Consider the following 14307-nt stretch of genomic DNA (forward strand, 5'->3'; position numbering starts at 1 on the left):
ATAACGTCCGGTAGCTCCTGAGCATCCCCTCTGGGTGCCCTCCCCGGGCAGCCCGGCATGGCATGGGAGCGCTTAAGCGTGCGGCCAAGGCTTGCCATGGGTGTTGCTGGGAAGGAGCAAGCCTGCACGATGCTATCTGCACATTTCCATTTGGCGAGTGTGCAGGGGAGGGGCCCTGATGCCCCACAGCCCCCCCCCCGCTTCATGGGGGGAGATGGGGGCTCTGCTGCAGCACAGGGTGGGAGTTGGAGAACTTGGGGGCTGGGGCTGGGGGGTGTCACTGATCAGAATCCATCAAGTGTTGGTATCACTGTGGCCTGGGGACCACTTATTGCTCTGGGTGCATCGCTTCATCTCGCATCGCTTCATCTCTTCATCTCCGTTGTGCCTCTGGCAGATGGACCCGACTCAGCCCCAGCAGGCACCGGGGTGGGGAGTTGTGCCCCCCCTGTGCCCCCCACACCTGCCAAGCAGAGCGTGCCCAAGGCTTTCATCTGTTGAAACCGGGCAGGGTGTGTTGTACAAAGGTCGCAGCACAGGGAGCCCCACGTGCTCCCAAGCATCTCCCTGCACGCCTGCCCCTTCCCCACTGCGAGGGGCAGCAGTGTCTGCCTGGGGGTGTCCCTTCGCCTCCTGGATCACCCTCCACCAGCGAAAGCACTTAAAATATCTCTTACCGGTGATTTTCTCAGCAGTTGTAGCCGTTCTGGCAGCTTTTCATCTTCCTCTCCCCTCAGAGCATCACTCCCACATGGGACCACAGCTCCCAGCAGCTGGTGGTGGGTGCTGAGCGGCGGTGAGGTCCATGCAGTGGGGAGGAGAGCTGGGAGAGCTGTGCAGTCTTTCCCAGGACACTGGCAGGCAGAGAAAGGTGCTTCAAGCCTAATTTTCTGCTTTAATTGGCTACTTTGGCTTTTGGAGCCCATGTGTCCGTCTGCAGGGTCGGTCTTTCTGTGGGGCTGTGCTCCAGGGCTCAGCACTGCCTCTCCACTGGGGACAGAGCTCAGCTTTTAATTTCCAAAGAGAAAAAATCTTAAACCCGGGCCAGGAAGGGTAATTTTGGGGGTTTGGTGGTGGTTTGTTGGGGTGTTTTTTTCCTCCCCATTTGGCAACATAAACAGCATCCCCGACAGCTTTACATTGAGTTTGCCATGGCAACCTACAGCAGCCAAGTGTTTCCAATACCCCATCCCCGAAATGGGAGTTGAAATGGGAGTTGAAGCCCGGCGGGTGCTGCCTGAGGGGCAGCATGTGGGGCTGGGATGTGGGCAGCCTCTGTGCCGATGCAGCCAAGCAGATGCTCAGGGAAGGTGATAAACTTTGATCCAAATGGCCTGAGTTTTGCTCGATGGGGCTGATCTTGCCTGGCCGAGCTGCCCTGCCAGCCCGGTGAGGTTTGTGTCTCTGGGCAGGGGAGACACTGGCTGGTGTTGCTTTTCCTTGGCACGGTGCTTTCTGCCCTGGATGGTGGGAGATGGCCAGGTTGGAGCGAGATGCAGAAGGAGCTGAGCTGGGGCATGGATTTCCCCTTCCTTCTTGGGGGGGAAAAAAACCAAACAACACCTGAGCGTGGTCAGGGCTTGCTCCATCGCTGGTCATCGGACACGGTGGTGCTCACGTCTGCCTGCCAGGGTGCAGTCCAAGTGCACTGAGCTGAGCAGGCAGGATTTGTGCACAGCAGCCCAGCAATAGCTGTTCAGGCGGCAGCCGCAGGCTGGTGTGTGCCGGGCGACTGGTGCTGCGGGCTGTGCCGCCAGCATCACAGCGAGACTGCTCGTGGCTTGGCTGAAGGTGTCACCTGTGACGTGTTCGGCTAATTATTTGTTTTCTTCTCTGTCTCTGAGCAGCCCACTTTCCCCCATGCTTAAAAGCCAGTGGAGCCCTTTGCTTGTGCCAGCAGCTGCTCTGCTGCCCGGGGTGGGCACGGACGGAGGGCTGCTCCAGCCCCGGCGCTGGCCCAGCCAGGACGAAGGTGTAATGCAGCCGTTTATTATTCTGGGCAGGTTTGTCTGCAGCACCGCATCAGCTTTGCTGCTCCTCGCCAGCCGCTCCCTCCTTCCCAGAGCATGCACGTTCCTTCCCCCAGCTCACACCCTGGCCCACGGGTCGAGAGGGTCCATGTCCTTCACTGTTGCCACCCCGAAACTCCTCCTTGTCTGCAGCTACACTAGTCCTGCTCGGAGATGCTGTCTGGGAGGTGACACAGCGTTGCTGGCAGCTCAGGGGGTCCTGGGCAGCTGGGGTCCTGCTCGGGCTCTCCCACCTGGGCTGGGCTTTCCTGCCCTGTGTGCCAAGGGGACCCTTGGGGAGCGCTTCTTCCTCTCCAGTGCCGGGGGGGGTCTGGAAATGAGTTATTAGAGTGAGGGACGGCTTGCTGAATGCTGCTGGAGTCATTAGGAGCTCCTTAGAGCACACGTCCTGAGCACAGCTCTCTGCTTGCCTGGGATGGATCCTTCCCAGCCTGGCCAAGGAGCACGGGAGCCTGTGCTGTGCCGGTGGGATGGGGCAGAGCCGGGCCAGGAATGGGTCTCTGTCCCCAACCTGAGGCTGGAGGAGGATGCTCAGAGCAGGAGCCTTCCCCTGCCATGGTCCCTCCTTTCTTCTGCGAGTCCCCAGGGCGGGCGCTGCTGGAGGGAAGAAGCCTCGCACCTGGGCACAGGCTGATGATGATCGGTGCCCAGTGGGCTCCTTCAGGGGTAATTACGGACTAGGCCATTACAGCATTAATTAACTGTCTTTCTCTTAACCTCTGAGCTCACCTCAGAAGATCTTAGTTGCTATGAAAGAGAAAAAAATATCAATGTGTTGAGGTAGGGGGAATTATCTATTTTTTGTCTTGATCGGCAGGAGTCTGCTTAATTGGAGTTGCCATCTCCTACCCCCTGCTGCCGGCAGCTTTCATGCCTTTAAATGATGGATGAGCTCAGGTCCACAAGGAGCCACTGGGTGACCAGGCTGGGCATGGGCAAAGATGTTGGGGCAAGGATGCTGGTAACCCCAGCTGGTGATCTCTGCTTTCTGGGGCAGCAGCAGCGCTCTGCCCTGAGGGTGCAAGTTTGGATACCCCAGGAGCCGCCGTGCTGAGGGGAGCACGTCCCCATGCTGCCCATCCTTTGCTGCCTGCAGCTGGTGGACAGGACCCTCCCAGGGTGGTGGTATCGCTGGTGTCCCTGAGCTTCGGTTGGTGCCTGTTGCATCCTGATAATGCTGAGAGCCACCCAGGGTGTTGCTGGTGGGGAGGGGAGCTGCTCGCAGGGGCCAGGCCCTGGGTCAGATGTGTGGGGAGGGGTTTGCTTTGTTGGGGTCTTGCTGCCCCAGGGGTTGCAAAGCTGGCGTGACTGGGGCTGGAATCGGGGTTGCTTGCTGTGGCATGGTGCTGGGATGGCCCCGTGATGGGCTGGTGCCTGCCTGTTGGGTTTGGGAGGGCTGGTGCACCCCATGTGCTCCTGGGAAGCAGCGGTGGGTGCTTTCCCTCCTACCTCCCGTTCTCATCGGGCCATTTGGCTTCTCTGGCCACTTGTTCTGCCACCTCTGGACTTTTCTCTCAGTGCTGATGCTGCCTTAGTGGCCATTCTCCTGTTGTTACTCACTTATATTGCTCCAGGAAAGACTTATTTTCTCTCCATAAAGAGCCTCCCTTGCAGGCTCTTTGCGTCTGTAGTGCTGGAGAGGTGTCTGGGAGCATCGCTGCTGGCATCTGAGCTTGGGAGCAGAGCTGGAGGGCACTTGAAAGCCAGCCCTTTCCCCTTCTGGCCCATGCTGCTCTGCCTGCTCCCTCCGTGTCCCTAGCTGTCCCTAATGCCCATCCTCTCCACCCAGGATGCCAGTGGGGGACCCCAGACCCCAAACCCGCGGGGAAAGGGGAAGCTGCGTGATGCTCATAGTCTCTGCCTGGCTGCAGCGCTTGGGTCTTGCGGCTTGAAGTGGTTTTGGAGCTCACCTGCCCTCGCTGGCAGGGCTGGGGTGTCACCTGGCTTGGGGCTTTGAGAGCCAAGGCTGAGAGCCTGCTCGCTGCCTGCGGGGGGACAGAGGGCTTCCTGAGACGTGGCCTGAAAGGTTGTTAATGCAAAAGCCATTTTATTTTAGAGGAAAATGCAGGTTTTAGTAGCTTCTCTGGTTCCTGCCTTGTCTCTCCGCTGATGAGAAGTCTGCTGGGTGCTGCAAGCCCTCTTCCATCGGCACCAGCTAGCTCAGCGGGATGCTCCCACTTACCTGTTGGCAAGTGTGGGAAGCTGGTGCTCCCGCCCCGGGACAGCAGCCTGCAGAGGAAGCAGCTGTTTTCCACTGCTGAGATGTATTTTTAACCCAAACTGAATGGGAGCAGTTTTTCTGGGCTGGGCAGCTGGGGGTTGAGCGAAGAACCACCTGGGCGCCCTTCCTGCCCGGCCCCGCGCGCTGCTGGAGCTGCTGCTGCCGGTTTTCCTTGCGGCATGGCCGAGCGCCTGTGAAACGCGCCCCGATTCATGCCGAACCTGTCTGAGCTCCCTCCGAGGTGAACTTGGGCTCACCCAGGTTTTTCGGTCGAGTCGTGCTGATTCCCAGGGCTGGCTCACGTTATTTCTGGCGGGTACCCACCCTTGGGTACCATTGCTCCCACTCACCCATCCCGCGGGGCGCGTGCCTTTATTAGTAGGCCTCCTAATGCTGATATTTTTGTTTCCCATCCTTGTTTTTGCAGCTCCAGTTGCTGTGGTATCCAGGGAGCCCTCCTCCTTCTGCGGGAGATGCACGCTGGTCGTTGCTAAGGTTGCCTCCGCGGTAACATGCACATCCTGTTTACACCTTTACCCGAAGAAGTTGGGCTTGGTTAGAGGCACCCGCTTCACCCGGGCAGCCCCCAGGGAAGGGGCCGTGCCAAGCATCCCCCCGCCGGACCCTCAAGGGTGGGTGCTGCAGGAGCCGCGAGCCGGCATCGCCGCCACTGCGCCGGCAAGATGACGAACAACGTGGCCGACCACCACCCCGGGAACTCGGTTGCTGAAGGCAACCATGAGGGGGACTTTGGGTGCTCCATGGTGGAGCTCAGGAACCTCATGGAGCTAAGAAGCGCCGAGGCGGTGGCCCGGCTCAATGACTCCTATGGCGGTGTGCAGAACGTCTGCAAGAGGTTGAAGACGTCGCCAGTTGAAGGTAAGTGACCATCTTGTGGTCTGCAAGGTGGGGGGCTGCCTGCTGGGGGCCGGCTGGTGCCTCTGGGCTGGAGCTGTGCGAGGTTCGAGCTGGTGGCTGCAGGGTGGTGGCTCAACTGTCGTGTGGCCGAGCTCAAAGTGCGGTCCCATCACAGCAGGCATCCGTCGCAAGCCTTGTGGGAGATGGCTCCCCCCATAAAATGATCATTTAAGGTAAAGAAGGAGGAAAAAGAAAAAGAAGCATCTTCCCTGAGGGTTCACCTGAAGCGTAGCCCGGAGCCCCACATCCCCTGGGAGGATGGAGTGGAAGCGGGATGCAGGCAGGAGCAAGGAGCTGATGGGGCATAAAGGAGGGGGGGGGGGGCTCCTCTGCAGCCCAGCTGCCACCCCGCAGGTCGGCACCAGCCTTTCCCCTGTTTAATAATTTACAGTGCTAACGAACGGCAGGGCTGCACGGGGTGGGGCTGAAGGAGAGTGTAAAGGTTGGAGAGCGCTGGGGAGGCAGCCAGGCTGCATGGACCTCGCTTGCTGGGTGTTGGCATCTTGGACAAGGGATGGGCAGCGCGTCCCCGAAGGGCATCCATCGCTGCTGGGGGTGGGCAGAAGCACACGGGTCTCCCCCTGGTCTGTAGGGCTTCTTGAGCCACCGTGGGAGCTTAAAACTTGGTTGGGGGGCTTCTGAGTGTCACAGGTTTGAGCAGTGGCAGTGAGGCTTGCCTGCAGGTGCCGGGTCACTTCTGGGAGGCTTTGGTGGAAGGATGTCACCTGTCCTGCCCGCGGGCTGGGCTGGCCTTTGGGGCACCCCCTTATCGGTGAGCAGGGGCAGGCTCTGGGGCTGATGGCACGGGGTGGCCGTGAGCGCACAGCGATGCACCGCTTCCTTGGCATTACAAGGGGGACGGGAGGAGAGACGCCCTGCTTACAGCACCGAGGGTTTACCTGGGGCTGGGAACAGCCCTGGCAGGATGCGGCCCCACAGTGGCTGTGCGGGATGGGGGACGTGGCTGTGCCTCAGCTCTGAGAACTTGTGGGTTATTATTAGTGCTGTAAGCTGGGGATTAGCGTGTTTCCCAGCTGTGAGTGGGACCGGGAAGGGGAGACAATATCGGGATGTCATTAGAGAAGGGGGGGGGAAGTCCCGGTGGAAATACCAAGTTCAGGTCGCAAAACAATGTGTTTGGCCCTGCCAAACTGGGAAGGCGCTCCTTTGGGGGTGGGAGGAGAGCGGGGGTGGGGTGGGGGGTGGGGAGCAAACCTGAAAGGCTCTGCCTTGGCCCGGCGGCTGTTGCTGAGGGTGAGGCACAGGGCTGCCCTTCAATCCTGAGTGCTGCTTCCAGGCACTGACTGGCATTGCTGCCTCTCATGCTCCCAGTGTATCCTTGCCTCACCCCCTTGCTCTGGAGGTGAGCTTTGTTGCCTGTCCCAAACGCCATCCTGTTGAGATCAGAGAGCAAAGAAAGGTTATTTCCTATAGGTTGGGATTTTTAGGAAAAGCAAAAACCCAAGGCAGCCTGTGGCACCTCCGTGCAACCCCATTGGAGTGGGATGTTTGGTTCGTGCTCTGCCAGGGTCACCTTTCTGCGGGTGGCAGCCCAAGAGCCAAATGCACGGTGTGACACTGCCACGGTGCCACAACCAGGGGAACCCGGGCAGGTCAGGAACCTGAAAGCAGAGACCGTGTCCCCTGCCTCTGTGTCCATGAGCAAAGCCTGGGAAACGGGGAGTGGGGTCACCTGGTGGATGCTCGCCCTGGAGAGCACAGGGCAGCGCAGGTGAGCTTGGGCTGATTGCAGGTGGGATGTCCCAGCCGGGGCTTAGTGAGCGACAGGCAATCTGGGGAACACCAGCTGTGTCTCAGCATGTATTGTAGGGCTTTTTCCTTCTGGGAAGTCTTTTGCGGAATGCTGGGGCTGACTGGGAGCTGACCCTGCGCCCTGCTCTGCCTGCACACCCCGCCGAGCTGGCACCGGAGCTTTGCTGTGCCCATGGGCACGAGATGTGGCACCACCACCTGTGTGGGCACGGAGTGCATGTCCCAGCCCCGTGATGTGGTAGGCAGCCCCGTGCAGATGTTTGTGCCCAGCCCTGTGCTCGTTATCCCGACAGGATGGTACAAAGCTCCAGCCCCATGTGGCCAGGGAGCACATGGCCATGTGCCCTTCTTGGGTGTCACCAGAGGAGGCTGCTGGCAAGCAGAGCCTGCCCACGGAGTCCTCCCAGACCTCCTGCCCCACCATAAAATACAGCAGCCTGTTGCGGGCAGCATCTGGAGCAGTTTGATCCATCTGGGTGCCTGTGGCTCCTGCCCCTCGGTGCTGCCACATCTCCATGCTGCAGCATTGGCTGTCCTTGGTCAAGCCTGGCATTGTCCTTGTGGGGTAGATGCTGGTCACAGTCCCCCTGGGGGCTGTCTTCACCCCAGGATCCCTTGGGTGGTTTGTCCTCATAGAGTGGGTTCTCTGCATATGAATGTTTGTGCAGCGAGGGTCTCGGGGCAGGGGTCTGCTGGGACCTGCTGCTCTGGCCTTTGCCCTAATAAAAGGTGCCAGTGACCCCAACCCCTTAGGACCCCTCCCACAGGGGTTTGGTGGGGGGGTGGCTCGCTGCCGGGCACTGGCTTTCCACCACCTCCCTCAGTCCTGTCCTGGAGCCCGGTAGGGTGGGCAGGGGAGCGGGGTGGTGAAGCACAGGCAGCTTCAGTGAGTCACCCATTAGAGCATCGCCCTTCCCTGGTCTCCCCTGGGTGACAAATGTCAGCGAACACCGCCCTGAGTCACCCGCTGGCGATAGTGGATCCTGGGGCTGCCGCCTCCTTCCTGAGCTGGGGCAAGGAACCTGCTCTGGGTCTCCTGGAGCAAAGGCTTTGCCACCCAAAAGCAGCTTTCCCAGGCTGCAGTGTGCCCCTTCTAATGAGGGACTGGTGGCCACTCAGGGTTTTGTTCTCCTGCTGTCGCTTGTGGCCTCCATCCAAAATTTCTAACCCACTCCCCCACCCATCGGTCCCCGCAAACGCTCTGCGGTGGCCCCAGCCAGGGGTTTGCTGGCAGCCTGGAGCTGTGGGTACGTCCCTGGGGTGCGTACCCGCACCCCTGCGTCAGCACCAATAAATTGAAAGCCCCCCTGACTTCCCCCCCCAGTTGCCCCAGGAGGGCGAGGGGCAACTCTGGGGTCATGCCTGTGAGTGAGACGTGGGCTTTGGAGGGACAGCCTCCCGTGCCCCGTGGCAGCATCCTGCATCCTCGTGCGGGAGCGTGTGTGTGCCGGGCATGCCTGCCCGCAGCATGCGCCGTGCCTCCCTGGCACCGGCATGAGTCAAGCCACCCTGGTTAGCCATATTTTCCATCCATTCTGTCGGGCGGGGGAGACCCGTTGGGCGGGAATTAGGGTTGGGAGATCCCAGGATCCTGCTGCCTCGTCACAGCTGGGTGGGGACGCCCAGGCTGGGCTGCCAGGCATCCCCTCCCTGCAGCCTTGTGGGGTGTAGTCGCAGCAAAAAGAGGGGTGTGCGGCAGGGGGGAATGGGATTCATCCTGCTGTTTCCTTCTGGTTGGGATGACATGGAGCGGGCAGGTCCCTGAGTGGGAGGGCTTGGTCCCCCTGGGAGGGCATCGCTGCCAGGCTGCTCCAGGCACCGGGATGTGTCCAGGGCTGGGTGTTACAGCCGCCCGCCCGGTGCATCTCGGGAGCTGGCAGCAGCCCCACAGGCCATCTTAAGGTGGAGAGCAAGGGGGGCTCAGCACAGGGCTCGGTTAAGGTGGTGCTGGGCAGGGGAAGCTGCTCTCACCTTGGACCCCCATCAGCTTTTTAATGGCTTTGATGCAGGGGGTGACCGGGGGTGGGTAGCAGGGTGAATTGCAGCCTCCCATCGCTGCGAAGGCTGCTGTGCTTGCAGCCCCGAGGCAGGCTCCCTGCACTCCCCCCTCTCTGGGGTTGCTGCATGCAGGCAGGGGGGAGCAGCAGCTCAGGGCTGTCCTGCTCCTTTCCTTGCTCCCACCACCCCTTTTCGGCAGGACCAGCCCCGTGTCTCCTCCACCAGCTCCCTGCAGGAGCTGGCTTGGCCACACGGTCCCAGCCTCTGCGGCCGGAGCGTGTCTGTGGGGCTCGGCTGAGCTTGGAGACGTTCCTGCTGCGCCGAGTCGCTCTCTGCAGCGGCTGTTCCTCCGAGCTGGCAGGAGAAGAGGGATCAGGTGGCTCCAACAGCTCCGAGCGCCACTCGCGGTGCCAGATTTATGGCTAATTTGATGCAGCATGTAAACAAGCCGGCCAGTGCCAACTGGCATTAACTGGCACTCGGGCGCTTCGTGAGGCTGCAGCACCGGGGAGAGGCGGCTCGGCATGCTGGCCCTGGCCCCCACGTGCTCTCCTGCCAGCAGCTCCGGCAGTGTCCTGTCCCACCAGCTGCATGTCCCCTGCCCCATGGGCGGCAGGAGCAAAGCCCTGCCTTGGCTCCCCCCTACACCTGCATCTCGTGCCCCCTGCACGGGCAGGGAGCTGCTCCTTGCACTGGTCCCACTGGTGCTGCTGGGGGGCTGTGGGGCAGCGGTGGGGTTTGCCCTCATCTCTCTTTGTCCCCTCTCCAGGCCTGTCTGGGAACCCAACCGACCTGGAAAAGAGGCGGCAGGTCTTTGGCCAGAACTTCATTCCTCCCAAAAAGGCCAAGACGTTCCTGCAGTTAGTGTGGGAGGCACTCCAGGACGTCACACTGATCATCTTGGAAATCGCAGCCATAATCTCCTTGGGCCTGTCCTTCTACCACCCTCCGGGTGGTGACAATGAATGTGAGTCCCTGGGGTCCCACATGAGCTGCCATGCCCAGCCATGCAGGAGCAGAGCTTTGGGATAGGTGCTGTCCCTGGAAGGTCACGGTGTGGGTGTCTCCATCCTGGTGCAGATGGAACTGGGAGCTACTTCTGCTCACGCTTTAAGTGGTGGCTTCTCCCTGTCCTTGGCATGGTCCCGTCCACATCTATGGATGTGTTTGGTCACAGCTGGCACCACGGCAGGGCTCAGAGCTGCTCCTTGCTGCTCCCAAAAGATGCTCTAAGGCCAAAGGGCCCGTCTGGTCTGGTGGCTTCCCAGGTCTCATGGAGCTTCTCTTTTGGTTTGGGCATGGAAGGACAAGGCTGGCTGTCCCCTGGTACCTCCCTCTGACCAGGGAGTGCTTCTCCCAGCCCTCCCTGTGTGGCTGAGGGACAGCGTTGGGTGAGTTTCTCCTCCCCAGCCCTGGGTCTCTGTATTGCTGGAGGAGTCGAGCAGGGGCAGGGAACCAGAGATGCAGGGAGAGGGTGACTCACTTGAGGGTCATGCAGCAGAGCTGCAACTGGAAATAGAAGCCAGTTGTCCCAGTTCTCTCAGCCCAACCTCTTTCAAAAATGAAAAGTGAAAAAAATAAAGGGAAAAAAAAAACCAAAACACAACCAACCAAATGTCTCCAGGGATGTAAAAACCCTCTCCTGAGAGCAGGGGAAGCCCTTGGACCAGCTAGGGAGGAGGAGAGAGAAGTAACTGTCTTCCAGGCTTTGCTCTGTGCACATTGCTCAGAGGAAAGCGGTTGTCCCGTTGTGCAAACAAGTTTTCTCCTCTGCCGGCAGTGTGTGGCCAGTCGACGGGCGGCGTGGAGGACGAGGGTGAGTCTCAGGCTGGCTGGATTGAGGGGGCAGCTATCTTGTTTTCGGTGATCATCGTGGTGCTGGTGACCGCTTTCAATGACTGGAGCAAGGAGAAGCAATTCCGGGGTCTCCAGAGCCGCATCGAGCAGGAGCAGAAGTTCACGGTCATCCGCAAAGGGCAGGTGATTCAGATCCCGGTGGCTGAGATTGTGGTGGGAGACATCGCACAGATCAAGTACGGTGAGTGGAGGCGGTGGTGGCTGGGGTCTGTCCCTCCACCTTGGTAGCCTGGTGGTTCCTCCTCTGCTTCGCCAGCCCTTTTGCCTCAGGGGGAAGCGTGGCTTCCTCCAGCTACTCTATTTTGCAGCATGCTGTGAGCGATGGGAGATGCTCCCATGCAGCTGATGGAGCTCCGCTCCCCTTGTCGCTTGCCAGCCTGGACCTGAGCTGGCAGAGCGAAGCCAGGCTCTGCACACAACTTTGGGTTGCTTTAGCAACCTGCTGGTCTGAAAAATGATTAATTTTCCCAACCACGTCCTTGGTGAACATTTCCTTAGCAAGGAGATGTAGCCTGTGGGCTAAACCAGGTCCTGCTCCTTGTTTACCTGAAGGTGCACTGATCCCACGCAATTCCCATCAGGAAGGAGATTCATCCAATGTGTAGCATTCATTTTCACATGGGCTTTTTCCTTCCTCAGCAGGTGGAAGATGGGATCATGTAGCGGTTTGGATGTATCGAGAGGCTTTGGGAAGGATGTGGTGTTGATTCAGTAAAACCAGATGGGGGAAGCACTGTCTGATTGAGCAAAAGTCCCTGCAACAAATGCTTTTGTATATCAGTGAAGATTTGGGAGCTATTGGGTGTCATCTTTTAATGCCCATCTGTCTTGTAATACCCATCTGTTGCTTCTCCTCCCTCTAGATTTGGTCTGAGGCTGAGTTTTGAGTCCTTTTGCTGACACATGCGTTCTCTTCCTGGGATGGAGCCGGCAGGACTGAGCTGCGGCTGTCCGGGCTGGGGATGACCCCCCTCGTTGCTCCTTTCCTAGGTGATCTCTTGCCAGCAGACGGGATCCTGATCCAGGGCAATGACCTGAAAATAGATGAGAGCTCGCTGACGGGGGAGTCAGACCAAGTCAAGAAGTCGCTGGATAAAGACCCCATGCTGCTGTCAGGTGAGGATCCTGGGCGGCTTTCGTGTGGTGGGTGCAGGGCTGTGGTGGGTTTGTGCTGTGGTGGAGAGATGATTGCTCCCGGTTGCTGTGCCCCGGTGCTGGGCAGGAGGTGGGAACTGCATGCCAGTGTCCTGTCTCACTGTGGCCTTCTTGCTGTGCCAGGTACCCATGTGATGGAGGGCTCCGGCAGGATGGTGGTGACTGCTGTGGGTATTAACTCCCAGACGGGCATCATCTTCACTCTCTTGGGTGCAGGAGAAGGAGATGAGGAAAAGAAGGTGAAGAAAGGTAAGGAGATCCACTGAACCTGTTTTTTCTCTCCTTTTGCCTTTCTCCCTTTCCTGGGAAGCATCCACCGGTTTGCAACAAGCTACGCCCACATCCGTGGGATGCGGTTTGTGTGTTAGAGCCCGTGACCCAGGCAGGTACAGTGAGCTCGCAAGGCAGTGGGGGGCATCCGTCCCTCCCTGCTGCCCCTTCGCCCGCAGCGTGGGGATCGTGCTGCCTGAAGAAAACCCCCGTGCACCCAGACCTCTGCTCGCCACCTCTTTCAGACATGGCTCCAACTTTCTCTTCTCCAGCCGGCTGCAGCCTGGGGTAGCAGGGTAGGGGAGGTCGAGGCTCAGAGGGAAAAGCGGCCAATAGCGATGCCCTGTGGTGCTGGGGCACGATGCTCATTGCCTGCCCTGTGGTGGGAAGGTGAGTCCTGGTTGTCCGCAGGATGTCAGTAGCCCATCCAGAACCTTGAGGACTTTGAAGATCTCTGCTGGCATCCCCTGAGCTCCCTGGAGAGGATGGCAAGAGGGAGAGGAGGGGTTGTGTGCGAGGGGGTGGAGCGTGGGCGAGCAGCCAGGCAGGCTGAGGTGTTCCTGATCATGCTGGGACTCGAATGCATTCCTGCCTTGGCTCTCGCATCTCACTGCTTATTCCCCTGCGCTGTGCCAGCTCTGATACCAGCTTTAAAGCCAGCATCGGTACAAGCCAGGCTTGGGAAGCTCCTGCTCTCCCCCGTGTCCCCGCACCCCTGTTCAAGCAGGTCTGGGCTCACTGGGAGCGGGTGCAAGGTGTGAGGAGTTGGCAGGAGGGAGCTGCCGGCTGGCATCGCTGGCTGCACAGGCATCCCTGTGCCAGGAGCCCTTCCCGGGAGGCGATGCCAGGCGGGGAGAGGTTTGCCGGGCCGTTCCTGGCAGCCGTTTCAGCTCTGGGCCGCATGTGCGCTGGGTTGCTCCAGCTCTGCTCGGCTGGCTCGCATCACCGGGGTTCGGCAGCTCGGGAGCTCCTGGGGTTTAGCTGCCTGCTTGGAGGTGGGAGTACAGGGTGAGACGTGGGAATGGCACTGCTGTTGGAGCTGAGCAGCAGCTCGCCAGGTGCCCGGGCACAGCGCTTGGTGTTTTTCCAACCTTCAAGCTGTCGCTCAGCCCCGCAGCAAACCCAGCTCTGTGCCTTGCAGCCCTCGATTTGGGAGCAAAGTGAGGCAGGGGGTTTCACCGGCTCATCGCCCACCGTGGTGCTGGGGGGACGGTGGGGAGAAGGTGTATAAACCCCTTGTCACTCAAGGCTTGTTTAGACTGCTGCAGCCCTGTGCTTCCCCTGTTGTGGAGGCACGCTGGAGGACCCCTGTGCACTTTATGCCCACCGCAGCCATGGGGGCAGAGACCCCCGCTATGGCTATAGTGCTGCCCATGGCAGGGGACAAGTCTGTGCCACCTGGGTGGATCCACTTGCACCCGGTGGCAGTGGGAGGTAGGGAGCACTGGTGCTCGGCATGTGCTGCACAGAGGTCAGGCTCTGCTGTATGGTTTCTTCTGCCTGAAGGTCTGAGATGCCACTGGCACCCTTTGAAGCAGTGGCAGGGGTTGTAGTGGGTGCTTTGCAGATGGGGAAGTCTGAAGCCTTGGGGACAGGGTGCCTGGGGGAGCCAGGATGCTCCAGAGCCTCCCCAGTGCCATGAGCGGTGGACCAAGGCATGCGTGGTGTCCAGAGGGTGACTGCAGGGTGCTGAGCCCTGCGCACAGATGCTGCTGGAGCAGTGCGTGGTCCCTCGGAGCAGGGCTGGCCCCGGGCCATCCTACCAGCTGGACGGTGAACGTGGGTCCACGTGCTCAGCCCTCCACCCTTTCTCTCTTTGAACAGGTAAAAAAACCGGAGCCCCCGAAAATCGCAACAAAGGTAACCAGCCTCTCCATCCTTTGAACCAGCACCACACTAACTACTGAGCATTCCTCCTTCCTTCCTTCCTTCCTTCTTCTCATCAGTCTGTGCTCTTTGCTGCTCCGGCGGGACTCTCGCCTCGTTGTCCTGGGAGAGGGTGCAACGGTCCCACAGCTGGTGGCCCTGGCACAGCAGCGCGGTGCCCTCCAGCATCCCACCGGGGGGCTGTGCGTACCTGGGATG

The 14307-nt window shown here is 60.0% G+C and overlaps 1 protein-coding gene across 6 annotated transcripts in view; it reads left to right on the plus strand.

Annotated features, from left to right (window-relative positions):
* Positions 1-14307, plus strand: part of ATP2B4 (ATPase plasma membrane Ca2+ transporting 4) — a 51788-nt gene that overhangs the window by 16965 nt on the left and 20516 nt on the right. For all 6 annotated transcript variants that reach the window (XM_056361573.1, XM_056361575.1, XM_056361569.1 and 3 more), the window contains exons 2-7: positions 4679-5130; positions 9710-9907; positions 10721-10978; positions 11788-11913; positions 12076-12201; positions 14047-14082. In XM_056361573.1, coding sequence (XP_056217548.1) covers positions 4935-5130; positions 9710-9907; positions 10721-10978; positions 11788-11913; positions 12076-12201; positions 14047-14082 — 940 coding nt within the window. In that variant the 5' untranslated portion in view covers positions 4679-4934. The remainder of the gene's footprint in view (positions 1-4678; positions 5131-9709; positions 9908-10720; positions 10979-11787; positions 11914-12075; positions 12202-14046; positions 14083-14307) is intronic.

This window comes from Falco biarmicus, chromosome 16 (genome assembly GCF_023638135.1).
Source record: "Falco biarmicus isolate bFalBia1 chromosome 16, bFalBia1.pri, whole genome shotgun sequence".
Lineage (NCBI taxonomy): Eukaryota > Metazoa > Chordata > Aves > Falconiformes > Falconidae > Falco > Falco biarmicus.